A 14,636-nucleotide genomic window follows, 5' to 3' on the forward strand; every position below is an offset into this window, starting at 1 on the left:
CCAATTCTGTTCCCTTGCACCCTTCCTAATAAATTTATGGACAGTCTGGGTCAGGTTGTGGCTGGATTTCTATATTGCTTGAAGACTTGGAAAATTCTGTGTATTATTTCATACATGCATCTGTATCTTTTTTTTTTTCTCAATGGGTTATTGATTTCACATCAGGGAAAAGAATCTAGTTGTGGGTTTTTTTCCCCCAAACCAAGCAATTTCTTTGAATAAAAGTTGGTATTTCCTCCTTTTTCAAAGGTTTGTATGTTTTCTTTTGTGTATATTAGAACTATGACTGTGTTTATTCTTACAATAGTAGCATCTGCATAAATCTAACTGTTGCACTTGCCCCAAAAAGCCTTAGAAAAGTCAGTTGAAGAGATTTATGATGAGATCTAATAGTACTAGATTTTAACGCTATAATAGCTTCAGTGTTATAATAGTCTTTTATATTTCCTTTGGGGGAAAATGGATTACTACTCTTTTTCAGAAGCCTGTTCCCAAGGTAATCACTTTTTAAAGTTTTCTATGTTTCTGTTTGTTCTGAAGGAGATATGTTTGTATGAATGTTAAAAGGAAATTTAAATTGGTTTTCAAGGATATTTCTGCTGGATTTAAAATAACTCTAAGTGATCTTTATCACAGATTTTTTTTCCTTTGAACTAGTAGGAAACAGCTATTTAGCTGATTCTATTATTTAGCAATTTAAAACTAATGCTCTAGGCCACTTTGTGGTTGTTCCTTGTGGCAGATACTTTTGTATCTTAAAATTGTATTTTGCTATTTAAATTTTTGTTTTCACAGGACTTTCTTCCTTAGAAAATTTTGTGATACAATTGAGTATAATCATAATTTAGATATGTTCCTGTAACTTGCTATAACATAATTATTTTTGGTCTCATAGTCTAGCTTCAATTCAGTTGAATAATAAATTTACCATATAAAAATTAAGCACCTAAGAAGATTATTAAACTTCTTCCACGTATAGTACGTTAGGCAAGCTAATTGGAAATTTGGAGGAAGTGAGCTAGAAATTTTTCTAAAATTTTACTAGTTTTCCCTGAAAGTTAATAACTTAAGTATCATTTAGCCAAAGTATGTTACTACTAAAAAGTGACTGTTCTAAGGCTGTTTGTATAAAGTATTAAATATATGTTCTTTTCCCCAAGGCTTTAATTAGTATCTTTTGGCCTTTTTATGCTTTTGTTATTTGATTAGCTTAAATTTTTTTTCTGAGTATTCAGTCAAGTATCTGTACTGACCAGAAGAGGAATTTCATCCTTTGCTTTCTATTTATTACTTGAACATTACTTTAAAGTGACTTATAATTGGAGACTGACAAATTTGTGTTTTCTTCAAACAGATGAAAACTTTATTCTCAAACATGACAGAGCGTTCCTTTTGTCAATGGCAAATCGAGGGAAACATACCAATGGTTCCCAGTTTTTCATGTGAGTAGGCATAATTCAGAGATGAGCTTTTCTTAAACAGAGAAGCGCTGTTCATGAGAAAGATGGTATAGTTAAACCAAGTTAAATGCTAAAATTTTGTCAGTTTGATTTTTTACTATTAGTTTCTAATGTCTTAGTAACTTGTAAGGTCTAACAGCTGCCTCAGCATTCAGCATTTATTCTGGATTAGGAGAATGGGACTTAAAAAACTTAAACATTGTTTTAAAAATACGCCGTCATCTTCAGAAAAGATGACGGCATATTTAAGCCCCTGTTATATCTGAGTGCTTACTTTACCAATACTATTGAACATAAACTATTGAACGTGTAAAAATTGTTCATAGTAGAGGATTCAGTTCGTGCACCCTCAGCAGGGAGAGCAATTTGAGTAGACCATGGCATGGTGGTTTTTCTCTTACTGTTGCTCTCTGAGGCAGTTTTGAGAGACATACTATTATTTTTCTCATGTTATATAGAGATAGATGACCCATTGAGCCAGCATTTTTAAAGACTCAGGTTTTATGAGGTCTCCATGCATAATTGAATTAATCCAATGTTGCTGTCATTTCCACCAAAATTTATGAGATTGTCACTCAGGAAACTTAAGAATACTAAATTTGCTTTTGAAAAAGCAAATATCTTTACATGTATGTGCATTGCGCAATCAAAACCTACCTTTTTCTCATCTGAAATTTCTAAATAAATCCTTTGGCATACTTTTAGTTATATTTTTTTTTTTTTAAAGACGAGGGTTCACCATGTTGGTCAGGCTGGTCTTGAACTCCTGACCTCAGGTGATCCACCTGCCTTGGCCTCCAAAGTGCTTGGATTACAGGCGCGAGCCACCACGCCTGGCCTACTTTTAGTTATATTCTTATCTAAAGCTGCTTCAAAACCTATTTTTATCATAATTCTATCATATAAAATATGAAAGATAACTTTCCAGCAGGAGGGTCATTGCTTTTGATTAGAAGTGAATCTCAGTTGTGCTATGTATGTTGGAGAAATATTTTATTAATGATTTATTGAAAAAATTTTCTTTGTCATCTTTCTGAATGAATGAGTATGAATGGCGCTTCCCTGTTTTTAAAGGAGTGTATTACTCACATACAAAACTCAAATGTTAAATTTATCTGAAAAATATATTTCTACATGATCTGGTAAAGTTCAGATAAGGGGCATTCTGTTCCTAAGAATGTCCTAAAAATGGAAAGCTTATAAAAGATGATTATGCTTAGAATTATATAGGTAAAAGACCTACAACAGTTGTTCTCTTATCTTGTTTTGATCCCATAGATGATTAGTTATTAATTACTGTTCTTTAATAGTGTGATTTTCTATTCTTAACCTTCTTAAGAGCCAGTACAAAGTAGAAAGAAATATTTTCAGAAACCTTTTAATAGTAACTTCATGTAAAAATTGTTTATTCTTTGGTCGAGGTTTTCCATTTCCATTTTTAAGCTTATCTGAACTGTGAACATGAAAAACATAATGATTCATTGGTCAAGAAGCTACCATTTGAGGGCTCTAAAGTTTCTTTTAGATTTCCTTTTTTTATCAGCACAGTGAAAATTTGATTTATCAAGTAGCAGCAGCTTCTTGATACTGTCACATACATTTGCTTATTCATAAAATGTTAGCGTTAACACTGATTTAAAATGCTATCTTTAAACATCCACTAATTAAAATTCAGTATACGAGATTCTCCCTTCAGAAAAATCTTATGTTATTTAGTACTTGCTTAAGTATTTTCTAGGAATATCTGGTAAAGGCCTTTACTGTTTTCTACATGACCAAATTTTATATTTGACTACTGTTTTTGAAGAGGAATGCCAAATAAAAAATTTTAAATCAATAAATTACAATTAGAATTTTTACACTTACTTTCAAAATTAACTTACTTTAGATAGCACTAAAATCATTGTGAACTTCTAATAGAAAATTTTTTACTTTCAGTTTGAAGTTTCCTTCTGGAAAGAGATTTGCAGTCTCTTTGGAAAGGAATAAGCAGTCTTGGAAGTAATTGAGTGTTTAATCCTCATATTTTTTTTCTAAGTCTTTTGTGCCTATATACTTTCTTTATGCTGGCTAGAAAGATCAGTTCTCATGAGTTGCAGGATAAAATCAAGTTAACTTTCATGTTTCAAAATAAAACATATTCTTGCATTTATTGGAGGGATAGGTAAAAATGGAGATGGTGGCTGATAAAAGAAAAATCTTTGAAACTATGTTTTACAAGCCCAAATCCTTTTGTAGTTGAAGGTAGTAAAAAAGTGTAATATACTATCTTCAGGTTATGTATGTAATCACAGATAATAGCTCTGATGGTCATAGAGCTTGCTGATGGCTTCTGAAGGATGGCTCCTGCCTTTTACTCTGTTATCACAACTCCTCATATGGCACCTTGAGTGGCAGTTCTGGAATCTGAAAAAGAAATGATAGTGTAAGAATGGTGGTAAAATTAAAAAAAAACAAAACTGTCTTTATAGTTCCTGCTTTGTAGACTCAATAAGGATTTCTAATACATACATCCTTGCAAAATTGTTTTTGTAGTTTGTTATGAATCGGTTACTCTGCAGTTCCTAAGGAGTAGATTTGGTGCTGTTAGTATGGGTATTTGCAAAACATCCCTCAAGGATTCTTGTGTTTTGTGCATTAACTTCTGTCTTCATTACTTACACATTTAAAAACTCACCCTTCCTTAGGCATATGTCATTTTTATTCAACATAATTTTGCATATATTGCTTTCTTTGGCTGGAACAATTATATACATGATGAAAATCAGATTTTCTTCTATACATCTATTTGTCATTTTTACAGTAACCATTTCTACTACTATATTTGTCATAGTGATTTTGCTCTTGGGGCCTATATAGAAGAAAACTTGATTCTTTTTTGGAATAGTACTGCTCAAGAAACGTGGAAGAAGTGACATATGGCACTATCCCCGTGAATCACTAAGGAAACAGTGGTTTTATTTTGAACATTTTTGAAGGAATTTAAAGACTTGGGACTAAAGTTACCAAGTTCATTTGGTGTTTATTTTGTCCTTTGTATTCTTATTTATTTTTTAGGTTAAAGAATAGGAAGAAACCCCAATAAAAGCTAGAATTATAAGATCATAGATTGGAAAGGGATTTAGAGATTATCTAGTCCAACCTTTTCATTCTGTAGGTTATGCTAAATTCTTGAAAAACCATGTAAAGTCCAGATTGTAGAAATTTTACTTATAATCTGGAAGAAAGTGATAGCTAGCAAAAGAATGCTGCACATTTATTCGTATTAATACCTTTACTATAAATTTAAGCATATTGAAGCTCAAAATTTTATTAACCACTCTGCTCTGAATTTATTTTAGTTAAGTATTAGAGGCATCAGGCATTTTGCTGGAAAACAAAATGACATTTGGGGAAACATTCTTTCCCCTTTTACTGTTAGTGATAGCTTATTCATTCTGACTGTAATTTTCTGACTGTCTTTATATACGTTAATCAAAAAGACAAAGCTGTTGCATAAAACAGTCATGAAAAAGATTAAATAATTTATAGCTTTGTAGTAAATAACTTCTGGGATAGGACATTAATATAGCTGTCAGGAAACCTTGATTTTAGTCTCCCATGTACCTTGAGTTAGTTGTTCTTTAAACATTGTTATGAAAATTTGGATATAAAAGGAAGAAAGTGTTTTGTAGGGTAGTCCTAAGTTTCTGAATGTGTAGACTGATTGATGTGCAAACATTGTCTTGCCTAATGGAAACAGCCGTAATTGCCTGGTTTTCATTAGTCTGAAAGATGTCTTAAAGAAGTATTGAGCTTATTTGCCTGAATCAAGAGCAACAGAAGTCTCTTCATCAGCTGCTGTTAGAACATCTTAGTCTGCGCAGCCATAGAGTAGAAATCTGCAGAGCTTGCAAGAACTGTTCCTGTCAATGGCCACTGTCAGTGCTCATTAATAATCATAACAATGTAAGAAAACAAGATAGTATAGAAGAGTCCAGTTTTGAACTTTAAACAAAACAGGTTTGCTGCATTTTGTAACAGTCATAAATAGGGCAATGAGCAGGGAGGGACAAAATAAGTTTTAGAACATATTTGATGTCATTTAAGAATCTGCCTTGCAAGTACCTAAATGGGAGAGGAGTGCTGATCATTGCAAAGTAGTGGAGCCAGGAGAGTTGAGGAGTGGTTGGTTCTAAGGGGTTTGTAAAGCTGTGTTGACATTTTGTGTAGTAAAACTAGATTTGGGGTAGAAATTCTTTTTCTACGCACATATTCATAAATTTATGTGAGAAGAAATGCTAGTAAGTGTTAACCTGAGAAGTTCTAGCTTTTTCCTTCCTTTTTTGGGGGGGTAATACCTTCATACATAAACCTCAGAATTTTTCGTGAGCAAAGATGTTCATGAAACTTAGCCATAAACCAAATTCGCTGAATATTAAGTGTCAGGCTTAATAACTTAACTGTTTATATGACGTATATACTAGCAATGTAGAAGACATTTTGTATTCAGTAATGTTTGGTGTGTATTATCTTAACATTAGTGCCGAATTTTAGAAGGCACTTCTACTTTGGTGACTTTTGGAACACACGGGTAGAGCATTGTCAAGTGGCTTGGTTAGTTTCCATGTCCTTATACAAGTGTTATCATTCTGTGCAGTTTGGTGCCTCTTCCATGACAGCGTCATAGTTCCAGGAGTTGAAGGGAAAGCACTGCGTGTTAAAAGCTAAATTGGGCAGCAGTTTTCTTTATTTCCCTCTTCCATACTACTTTACATCTACAGTCACTTATTATTATTATTATTTTTTGCAACATTCATTGAAAACTCCACATTATTTCAAACGTTATGTTCTTTTTTGACACTTACTCATGTTGTCAATGCCTTTACGATAAATTTAAGCTTATTGTTAAATGTTTCCAGATTTATTATGTTCAGAACTCTTATAAAGCATTTTGTCCATGGTATAATAGTATTTTGATCTGAGTAGTAATAGATTTATTTAGGTTTAAACACAGATAAATATTGGTCAGTGTGTGTGTTCTCTGAAAAAAATTCTTTATAATGGGGAAAATCAGAGATTAGACAGGAAAAGAAGATATTGTGGCTAAGATTTGACTGCACTTACATTTTCATCTCTCTTGCCTTTTTATCCTCTGAGAAGGTCGCTAAAATTGTAGTTATGCTGCGTTATTATTATGTTCAGTGATTTTAACTCAACGTGTATGTGACGTCACTGAACCAGTAACTACAGTTGAAACATTTTCATTGACTCCTGAAAGTAGTCTGTGTGATATGTTACCAAACAAAGGTTTCAAACGTAGAAGCATGAAAGGTTCTTTAATTATTTGACATGAATTAGTTAAAAGTTCCATGAAATTTTGTTTTGGATGATCTTAACTCAGTTTTTTTAATGACAGTTTTGCTTTTAACTGGTAGTAACTGCTCCTGGATATTCAGATTTTTATGTTTATGTGTGTATTCAAGATACACTATTCTCTTGAGAAAATGTTGTCTTAGCTGATTTCTGGGATTTGTGAAAGGAAATGTAGTATGTTAATAGCTATTATTGGCACTCTAGTGTTAATATTAAGGATATGAATAGATTCCCACTCAGCCACAATACAGTGCTTTTCTTAAGCATAATTCGTCTCTATGTAAATGTCCCGTACGAAAGAAAATTTAGAGCCCTCCATTTAAAAAAGCTTTCTTGCTTTGCATAAAACTTGAAAATATTTAATTTCAAAGTTATATTGATATTAAAACATAGATTCAGTCTTGTCTTAAAAGTGTATTACAATTTATTTCTTGCCATTTTTGTGTAAAATTTACAGAAAGAGTGTTACACCGTGCGCTCCAAAGGTAATGTCTCATTACTCTAAGGCTCTCTCTCTTTCTTTCTTTGCCTTTATCTCTTTAATTCTATTGTTATGTGCATTGAAACATTTTAAGAAAAAAAACTTTCGCTTTATCTGTATAGCAGCAGTACATGTAAAACAAATGCCTTTTATTTTTCATGGTTAATCCTGGGAACTATATTTTAACTTCAGTGGCTTGTTTCCGCCAAGTTCCTGCACATCTTCTGGGTGGGGAGTGGGGTTACAGTTTATAGTATGGTTTTAGTTCTCATTTCAGTGTGGAATTAGTCATTTCTTTATAAGGGCAAAAGCTTCTCTGATAATGGTATAAAACTGTAGATTGTTTTTGGAGTAGCAGTGACACTTGTCAATTTCTAGGATTTATAAGGCTTAAATACCTTGGACACGTTTTTTTAAAGTAGATTCAGGAGTTGGGGAAACTGAGAAATCGCTGTCTCTAAGTAGAAGAGAAAATGGAAATGCATACATATTGAAAGGTTTTATAATCTGAAATGTTCTTTGTGGTTTTTTCTCTTTTTTAGGTATGTTTTCATAAGCATATATAAATTTAAACATTTATGATAGCCTCTGGCCTTCACTTACTGAGCATGGGCCACCATTGCATAGCTCTTTAAACAGCTCCTTTGAAGATCAATGCAATTTTTTTTTAAATTGAAAGTTTTGAAATAGTAAGAGTTCGTGGGATGAGCTCTCTGCCTCTCTGAATAGAATTGAATAGTCTAGACGGTGCATATTCTTTCTCCCCACCCTTTTGTAACCCTCTTTGGCTAATGTCCTCTGTTCGTCCCTGTATTAGCCCAGTGCCAGTAAACCTGCTTTACATTGGGATTTCTACCCCTGGAATATCGGTGGAGAACTCCAGAGGGCTTCTTTTTGTTAAATATTTAGTATTCTTAATATGTAATCTAATCTAATTAAAGTACGTACAGACTTACATTTCTGTATCTTGAGTTGCAGATCCAAGTAATGCACTTAAATCATTCACATCAGGTTTAGGCACCGTGGGCAGCCTGAGTTGTCCTTGAAAGAAAGAGTCGTTTCTGTCTTTGTTTTCTGCGCTACTACAACAAAAGACCAAGTTTGCCTATTCTTGGCAGTTTTCATTCGAATTAAAAACTAAACTTTAATGTCATAATGATAGCTATTCCATCCTTAAATTGAGTCTCAAGTAGTATGTTGCTGCATCACTACACTGCTCTGGAATGTTTTATTTCAGCGTGTGCTCCAAAGGTTTGCCATAAGGTAGTTTTTACAACCTTTCTATTAGCCAAGATGAATTGGGCTCTTCATGTTTTAGAAAAATGTGTAGGCTTTCCCCAATACTACAAGATCTGTGAGTTATGGGAAAAAGGATCAGGGAAGGAGAAGGGATATGTCTCATCAGGAAACCATACATTGTTTTTACTTCTACATATTTGGGCTGATTCCTTAGACACTGTAGAAAAATTTTACTTTTTTAAAAGCATTTTTGGCTGGGCGTGGTAGCTCATGCCTGTAATCCTAGCACTTTGGGAGGCAGAGGCAGGCGGATCCAGCCTGGCCAACATGGTGAAATCCCATCTCTACTAAAAATATAAAAATTAGCCGGGCGTGATGGCGCATGCCTGTAATCCCAGCTACTTGGGGGCTGACACAGGAGAATCACTTGAACCTGGGAGGTAGAGGTTGCAGTGAGCCAAGATCGTGCCATCACACTCCAGCCTGGGCAACAGAGCAAGACTCCATTTCAAAACAAATAAATAAATAAGTACTCTGTACATCTTTCATATAATGGAATCACTGTCTAGCTTCTGTACTAATTTCTTGTCTTCAGTGTACTTTGGTAAAGCTTTATAGTTAAAGCACATTTCTCTCTTAAAGTTACCATCCAAAGTGGTTTCTAGGTGCTAGTTTAGTGGTTTAAACACTAGTGGCTCACTAATTCATTAGTTTTTGTTTTCTTTTTCTTTCTTTCTTTTTTTTTTTTTTTTTGCTGCCTGTTTTTATTTTTATAATTACATTAGCCTGAATTTCCACTTTTCACTCTTCTAAGGAATATTTGATATTTGTGGTTTTAAAACTTAGTATTTCTTTTAAAATTCTGGGACTTCTTAAGTTGACATTTTACTTTTTAAAAATTAAATTATGTAGTGCTCTTACAGAACTTAATATTCTTAATGTAAGTATAAGCATTACAAATCCTTGTACAATAAAGATTTTTAGCATTGTTATGGTTAAAAACTGGGTTTTGTTCACTCACATGTCTTAAAATTGCTTTAAAATGAATGTAAAAATTTATGTGGGAGCTTCTAGTACAGTTGACTGCTTTAACATGGCCTGACATCTAGTGATATTTTTTTCTCTCTCAGATTTGTTTTCTATCTCTTAAATATCTATTTCTCATTCTTATAAATCAAGACGCTTGTGGTGTATAATTCTGAGTCTAATTCTCTGCTTTTGAATAACTAGCTTGGGTTCAAAATATCTTAACCAGATATACCCTGTAGATTGTCTGACCATTGGTGACTGTAGAAGAAGCCGGTTGGGTGTTTTCTGGGCCATGGAAATTTAAAATGCCTGTAATGTTAGCCATCATTACTTTGCTATCAGAATGGTTGGCCAATTGCAGCTTTTCTCCCTATCGCATTTTCAGTTGCTGTGTCAGAGCTTCACCTTGGGTGAAGGAAGGGGGGCAGGAAGTTCTGGAAACAGAGCTCCAAGGCCTACCTCTGTCTGCCTGCCTAAAAATGCAGACTGAGTCAATATGAGACATCACAAATAGGAAAACTTTTACACGTGTGGGGCAAATGTTAATCACATTTTCTTTCCATAGGGCAAATAAGAAGTGCTTTTCTTATTTAATTATGCTGATACATTTTGAGGGTTTTTAAAAGTATTTTGTTTTGTTTTAGATTTGAGAGTAACTTTAATTTTTATGTGTATTCATGCTAAATATTTATGGATATAAGTCAAACCTATTTCATATATTGTGTATACGTACATATAGTCTAATAGAGATGACTGTGAGGTTTTTTTTTTTTAATTAGTAAAATGGCTACTATTGCTGTTTTGGGGGTCTTTAAGGTTAGATGTATATCATGTTTAACTTTTTCCCTTATCTTTTTTATCTTTACTTCTCTGTTCTCTACATGCTGTGTTTAAACCTTTCTGCTCTCTTCACCCGAACACACCGTGTTTGACATCATCTTTGTGTTGATGTTTATTACATAGTACCACAAAGCCTGCTCCACACCTGGATGGGTAAGAGTTATATTCTTACTACCTTGGGGAAGTGTTTGGGTGGCCAGCCATAAAGACAGATTGGAGCATGGTTGAGCCTTCAAGGGAGTGCAGAGTTGATGTTGGGGTTAATCTCACAGCCAGCCTTTTCCTTAGGGTCACAAAATAGAGTCTTTTTGAGACCCCATGGCTCTCATGTCACTGAAGGAGTCATTAATCTGTCCTCATGGATGGGCTTCTCAGCAATACAGTTTTGTTTTGTTTTGTTTTGTTTTTTTTTTCAAAAGTTTTCAAAATGGGCCAGATAGTAAACAGCACAATTTCAAGTGTCCCTGTAAGGAGGGTTTCCGAGTAACAAGTGAAGTCTGAATGTTACCAAACTCTTTATCTAAAATGGTTAAGAACCATTGTTTTAAAGGCAGAAAACCGAGGCCCAGTTTGCATAATTGTTTCCTTTTATGAAGCAGATTTCAAGTTCTCATCCTTTCTAGTTGCTTCTTACAACAAACAGTTTGGTTTTATTTTCAGGTCTGTGGACATGTCATTGATTACAGTTAATTGTCTTGATTATTGTTTATAGCTTAATTATCAGACCAGTTGTGTCTTGAATTTGTATTTTGACAGGGTGCATGTCGTCTTTGGACTGGTTATTTCTGGTTTTGAAGTAATCGAACAAATTGAAAATCTGAAAACTGATGCTGCAAGCAGACCATATGCAGATGTGCGAGTTATTGACTGCGGGGTACTTGCCACAGACTCCGTGAAAGATGGTAAGAACTTCTTTGACAGTAAACGAAGCTAGGACGCAGGTAAAGCAGTGTTGAAGACTGACTGGATTTGGGCAGTGGAACTGCTGGTATAACAATAGCCGTTGGTGCCTCTGAATCGTACCCTGCACATTTCACCTTTCAGCAGATCTCGTCAGATCTCACCTCCTCGTCCTTTTCCTTGCCACCAGCCTGATCCAAACCACCAGTATTTTGTGCCTGGATTACTGTTTGCCTCGCCTCTGTCCTATGACCTTCTGTCAGCAGCAGCAGCTTCCTAACTGGTCTTACTGCTTATGTCCTAGGACCACTGTGGTCTGTCCTTAACAGCAACCAGAGTGATCCCTTTGAACCATAATTTGCATTCATGTCATGCCTGCTTAGAACCCTTGAAGGGCTCCCTTCTCAATCTTCCAAAGCCTAAGTCTTTGCAGTGGTCTCTAAGGCACTGGCTGGTCCAGCTCTCTGCTGTCTGTCTGAACTCTTCCCTTATTCATTGCCTTCCAGGCACATTGACCTTTGTTCAGACATGCCAGCCACTCAGGGACTTTGTGCTGCCTGTTCTCTTTGACTGGAACACCCTCCATTAAGATAACTGCATGATGTCGTCCCTTGCTTCTGTAGGTCTCTGTTCAAATGTTATCTTAAACTATCCCTAATCTCCCTATTCCCTTCACACTGCTTTGTTTTGCTGTCTTAGCACTTATCATTTGTCATATTATGCAATTCTTTCTTTTTATTTATTTCGAGACAGGCTCTTGCTCTGTTGCCCAGGCTGGAGTGCAGTGGCACAGTCTCATCTAACTGCAGCCTCCGCCTCCTGGGTTCAAGTGATTCTCCTGCCTCAGCCTCTGGAGTACCTGGGATTATAGGCATGCACCACCATGCCTGGCTAATTTTTATTATTTTTAGTAGAGACTGGGTTTCACCATGTTGGCCAGGCTGGTCTCAAACTCCTGACCTCAAGTGATCCGCCTGTTTTGGCCTCCCATAATGCAGGGGTTACAGGTGTGAGCCACCGCCTTTATTATGGGTGTGGCCTATTTCTTGTTATTTAACCCAGCTAGAATTTAGACTTCATAAGGACAGGGGACTTAATTACCTTACAATCTTGCCAGTAATTTTATTATAAACTTGAAAAAACTACATTTCATTTTTTGTTCGCTGTATATAAAGCGTATTTTGATATTCAGTAATCATAGTTTTTACTCTGAAGCATAGGCACTGAAATTTAGTACTAATGTTTTTATAAATGTTTCTTAAAAGTTTTTGAGAAAAAAAGGAAGAAACCAGCTCATTCAGAAGACTTGGATTCCTCCTCCAATTCCTCTTCCTCTTCAGAATCATCTTCAGAAAGTGAAATTGAACATGAGAGAAGCAGAAGGAGGAAACATAAGAGGAGGCCAAAAGTTAAACGTTCTAAAAAGAGGCGAAAGGAAGCAAGCAGTTCAGAAGAACCAAGGAATAAACATGTAATGAGCCCAAAAGGGTACGTGTTAAACACCAATGTACTCACCTAAAAACACACACTCTCCAGAAAGGGAGGAATATGTGTAATTCTGTAAACTCAATTGTATTAGCTGTTACTGAAAAGGGATGGTATTTTTTAAACTTTATCTAAATTGAAATCTGCCAAATCTAGGAGTTGGTAGTGTAGGCATTTCATTTCAAAGATTGTGTGTGTTTTCAGTTTTCAGGTGAAAATAGTCCTAAGAACTGTTAGTTTTTTTGTTGTGTTTTTTTTTAAGAGACAGGGTCTTGCTCTGTTACCCAGGCTGGATGGAGTACAGTGGCACAATCCTAGCTCACTGCATCCTCGACCTCCTGGGCTCAAGAGATACTTCTGCCTCAGCCTCCTGAGTAGCTAGGAGTACAGGAGTTACCACTGTGCCTGGCGAATTTTTAAAGTTTTTGTAGAGACAGGGTCTTTTGCTGTGTTGGGCAGGCTGGTCTCTGACTCCTGGCCTCAAGCAATCCTCCCATGTGACCCCTGAAGTACTGGGCTTGCAGATGTTAGCCACAATACCTAGCTTCCTGGAACTCTTAAAATAAAAATGTTAGGATCATTTAACAATTTCAAAATGTTAGCCTCTGGGTTTTTAATATCTGGTTGATAATATGTTCTCTTTGTGAAAATCGCATAACTCTTTTGAGTGAGACTTGTACGCTATCGTTAATTATGCTGTTTTAATATCTAATTTTATGTGCTTTTATTATGAAATGCAAACATTATACATTTTAATCAGTGACTTGATTTGTTCTCTCTAAGTCACTCTGAGAGGAGTGATACCAATGAAAAAAGGTCAGTTGATGCCAATGCTAAAAGGGAAAAACCTGTGGTTCGCCCTGAAGAAATTCCTCCAGTGCCTGAGAACCGATTTTTACTGAGAAGAGATATGCCTGTTGTTACTGCGGAACCTGAACCGTAAGTAGGATGACTAAACTATATGTTTTTATTTCTCTGAGAGACAATTCCATCAGCTCACTGCAGTTCTACACTCATGTATGGAACATGACTCATGTTTGAAGCACACTGAAAGATACTGTGGGACTATCAGATTAATGAATGATAAGTAGGAAATATGGGAGATACCAGATTAATGACTGTTATGTACACTACCTTTCAGAATTCACATTCTAGTAGGGAGAGGAGGTTGGGCAAGTTGGTCAGGGAAGCTCTTATTGGTGATCTGGGAAGATTTCATTCCTAATCTTCCTGCCTTTGCCTTTCATTAGAGGGGTGAGATTGTAGTTATCAGAATTGAGAGTTAGATGAATTTTTTGGATCCATTTGAGTGACGAAGCATGCGTTCCAATTTGAATAGTACATAATTAATTGCATGATGATTGGAAATATAATTCAGTATCATAAGTTACTTTTGTTAACTTGTTCAACGATTACTTCTTTGCACTGGAAAAGTGAACGTGTAGTTTTAGATTTGGTCTGAGAAAATAGTAATGTATTTTGTATATTAGATTTAAGTTTAGAATTATTAAAAGAAAATGTTTCATGAAAAGAAATAGAAATACCACAACGGCTGGTATAATTGATAAGTACCCTATGAAGAGTTATTTTGAAAGCTGAAAAGTATGAGTCCTTGTTTATAATTAGGTCTTTGTATAAAGTTATTTAGTTTATTAAATTTTTTTAAAGCCTGATACTGTCTTGTTTCAAAAAGCTGTTGCAAAATGGCGTGTATCTTTGAATTAGTAGCTTAACATATTATGTTTTCATTATTAAAAATTCTAGCTTGTGAACAGACTTTATAGTAGAACTTTTCTTCCTTATAAGTCACCAAGTTCATTGGTCAAATCCATTTGGCTTTCAGAAGG

At 35.0% G+C, this 14,636-nt stretch overlaps 1 protein-coding gene across 12 annotated transcripts in view; it reads left to right on the plus strand.

The window, feature by feature from the left end:
• NKTR (natural killer cell triggering receptor) overlaps positions 1-14,636 on the plus strand; it is a 46,482-nt gene that overhangs the window by 16,496 nt on the left and 15,350 nt on the right. For 10 of the 12 annotated variants that reach the window (XR_004264524.1, XR_004264525.1, XM_032264191.1 and 7 more), the window contains 5 exons: positions 1,355-1,442; positions 10,528-10,557; positions 11,161-11,306; positions 12,570-12,792; positions 13,573-13,728. Coding sequence is in view for 10 of the 12 variants with exons in the window: in XM_032264191.1 (XP_032120082.1) it covers positions 1,355-1,442; positions 10,528-10,557; positions 11,161-11,306; positions 12,570-12,792; positions 13,573-13,728 (643 nt within the window). In the remaining 2 variants the exon portion in view is untranslated. Of the gene's footprint in view, positions 1-1,354; positions 1,443-7,272; positions 10,558-11,160; positions 11,307-12,569; positions 12,793-13,572; positions 13,729-14,636 lie in introns of all 12 variants that reach the window. The other 2 variants (XM_032264200.1, XM_032264199.1) reach the window with 2 other exon arrangements.

This window comes from Sapajus apella, unplaced genomic scaffold (assembly GCF_009761245.1).
Source record: "Sapajus apella isolate SASKATOON/1434 unplaced genomic scaffold, GSC_monkey_1.0 scaffold143, whole genome shotgun sequence".
In the NCBI taxonomy this organism is placed as follows: domain Eukaryota; kingdom Metazoa; phylum Chordata; class Mammalia; order Primates; family Cebidae; genus Sapajus; species Sapajus apella.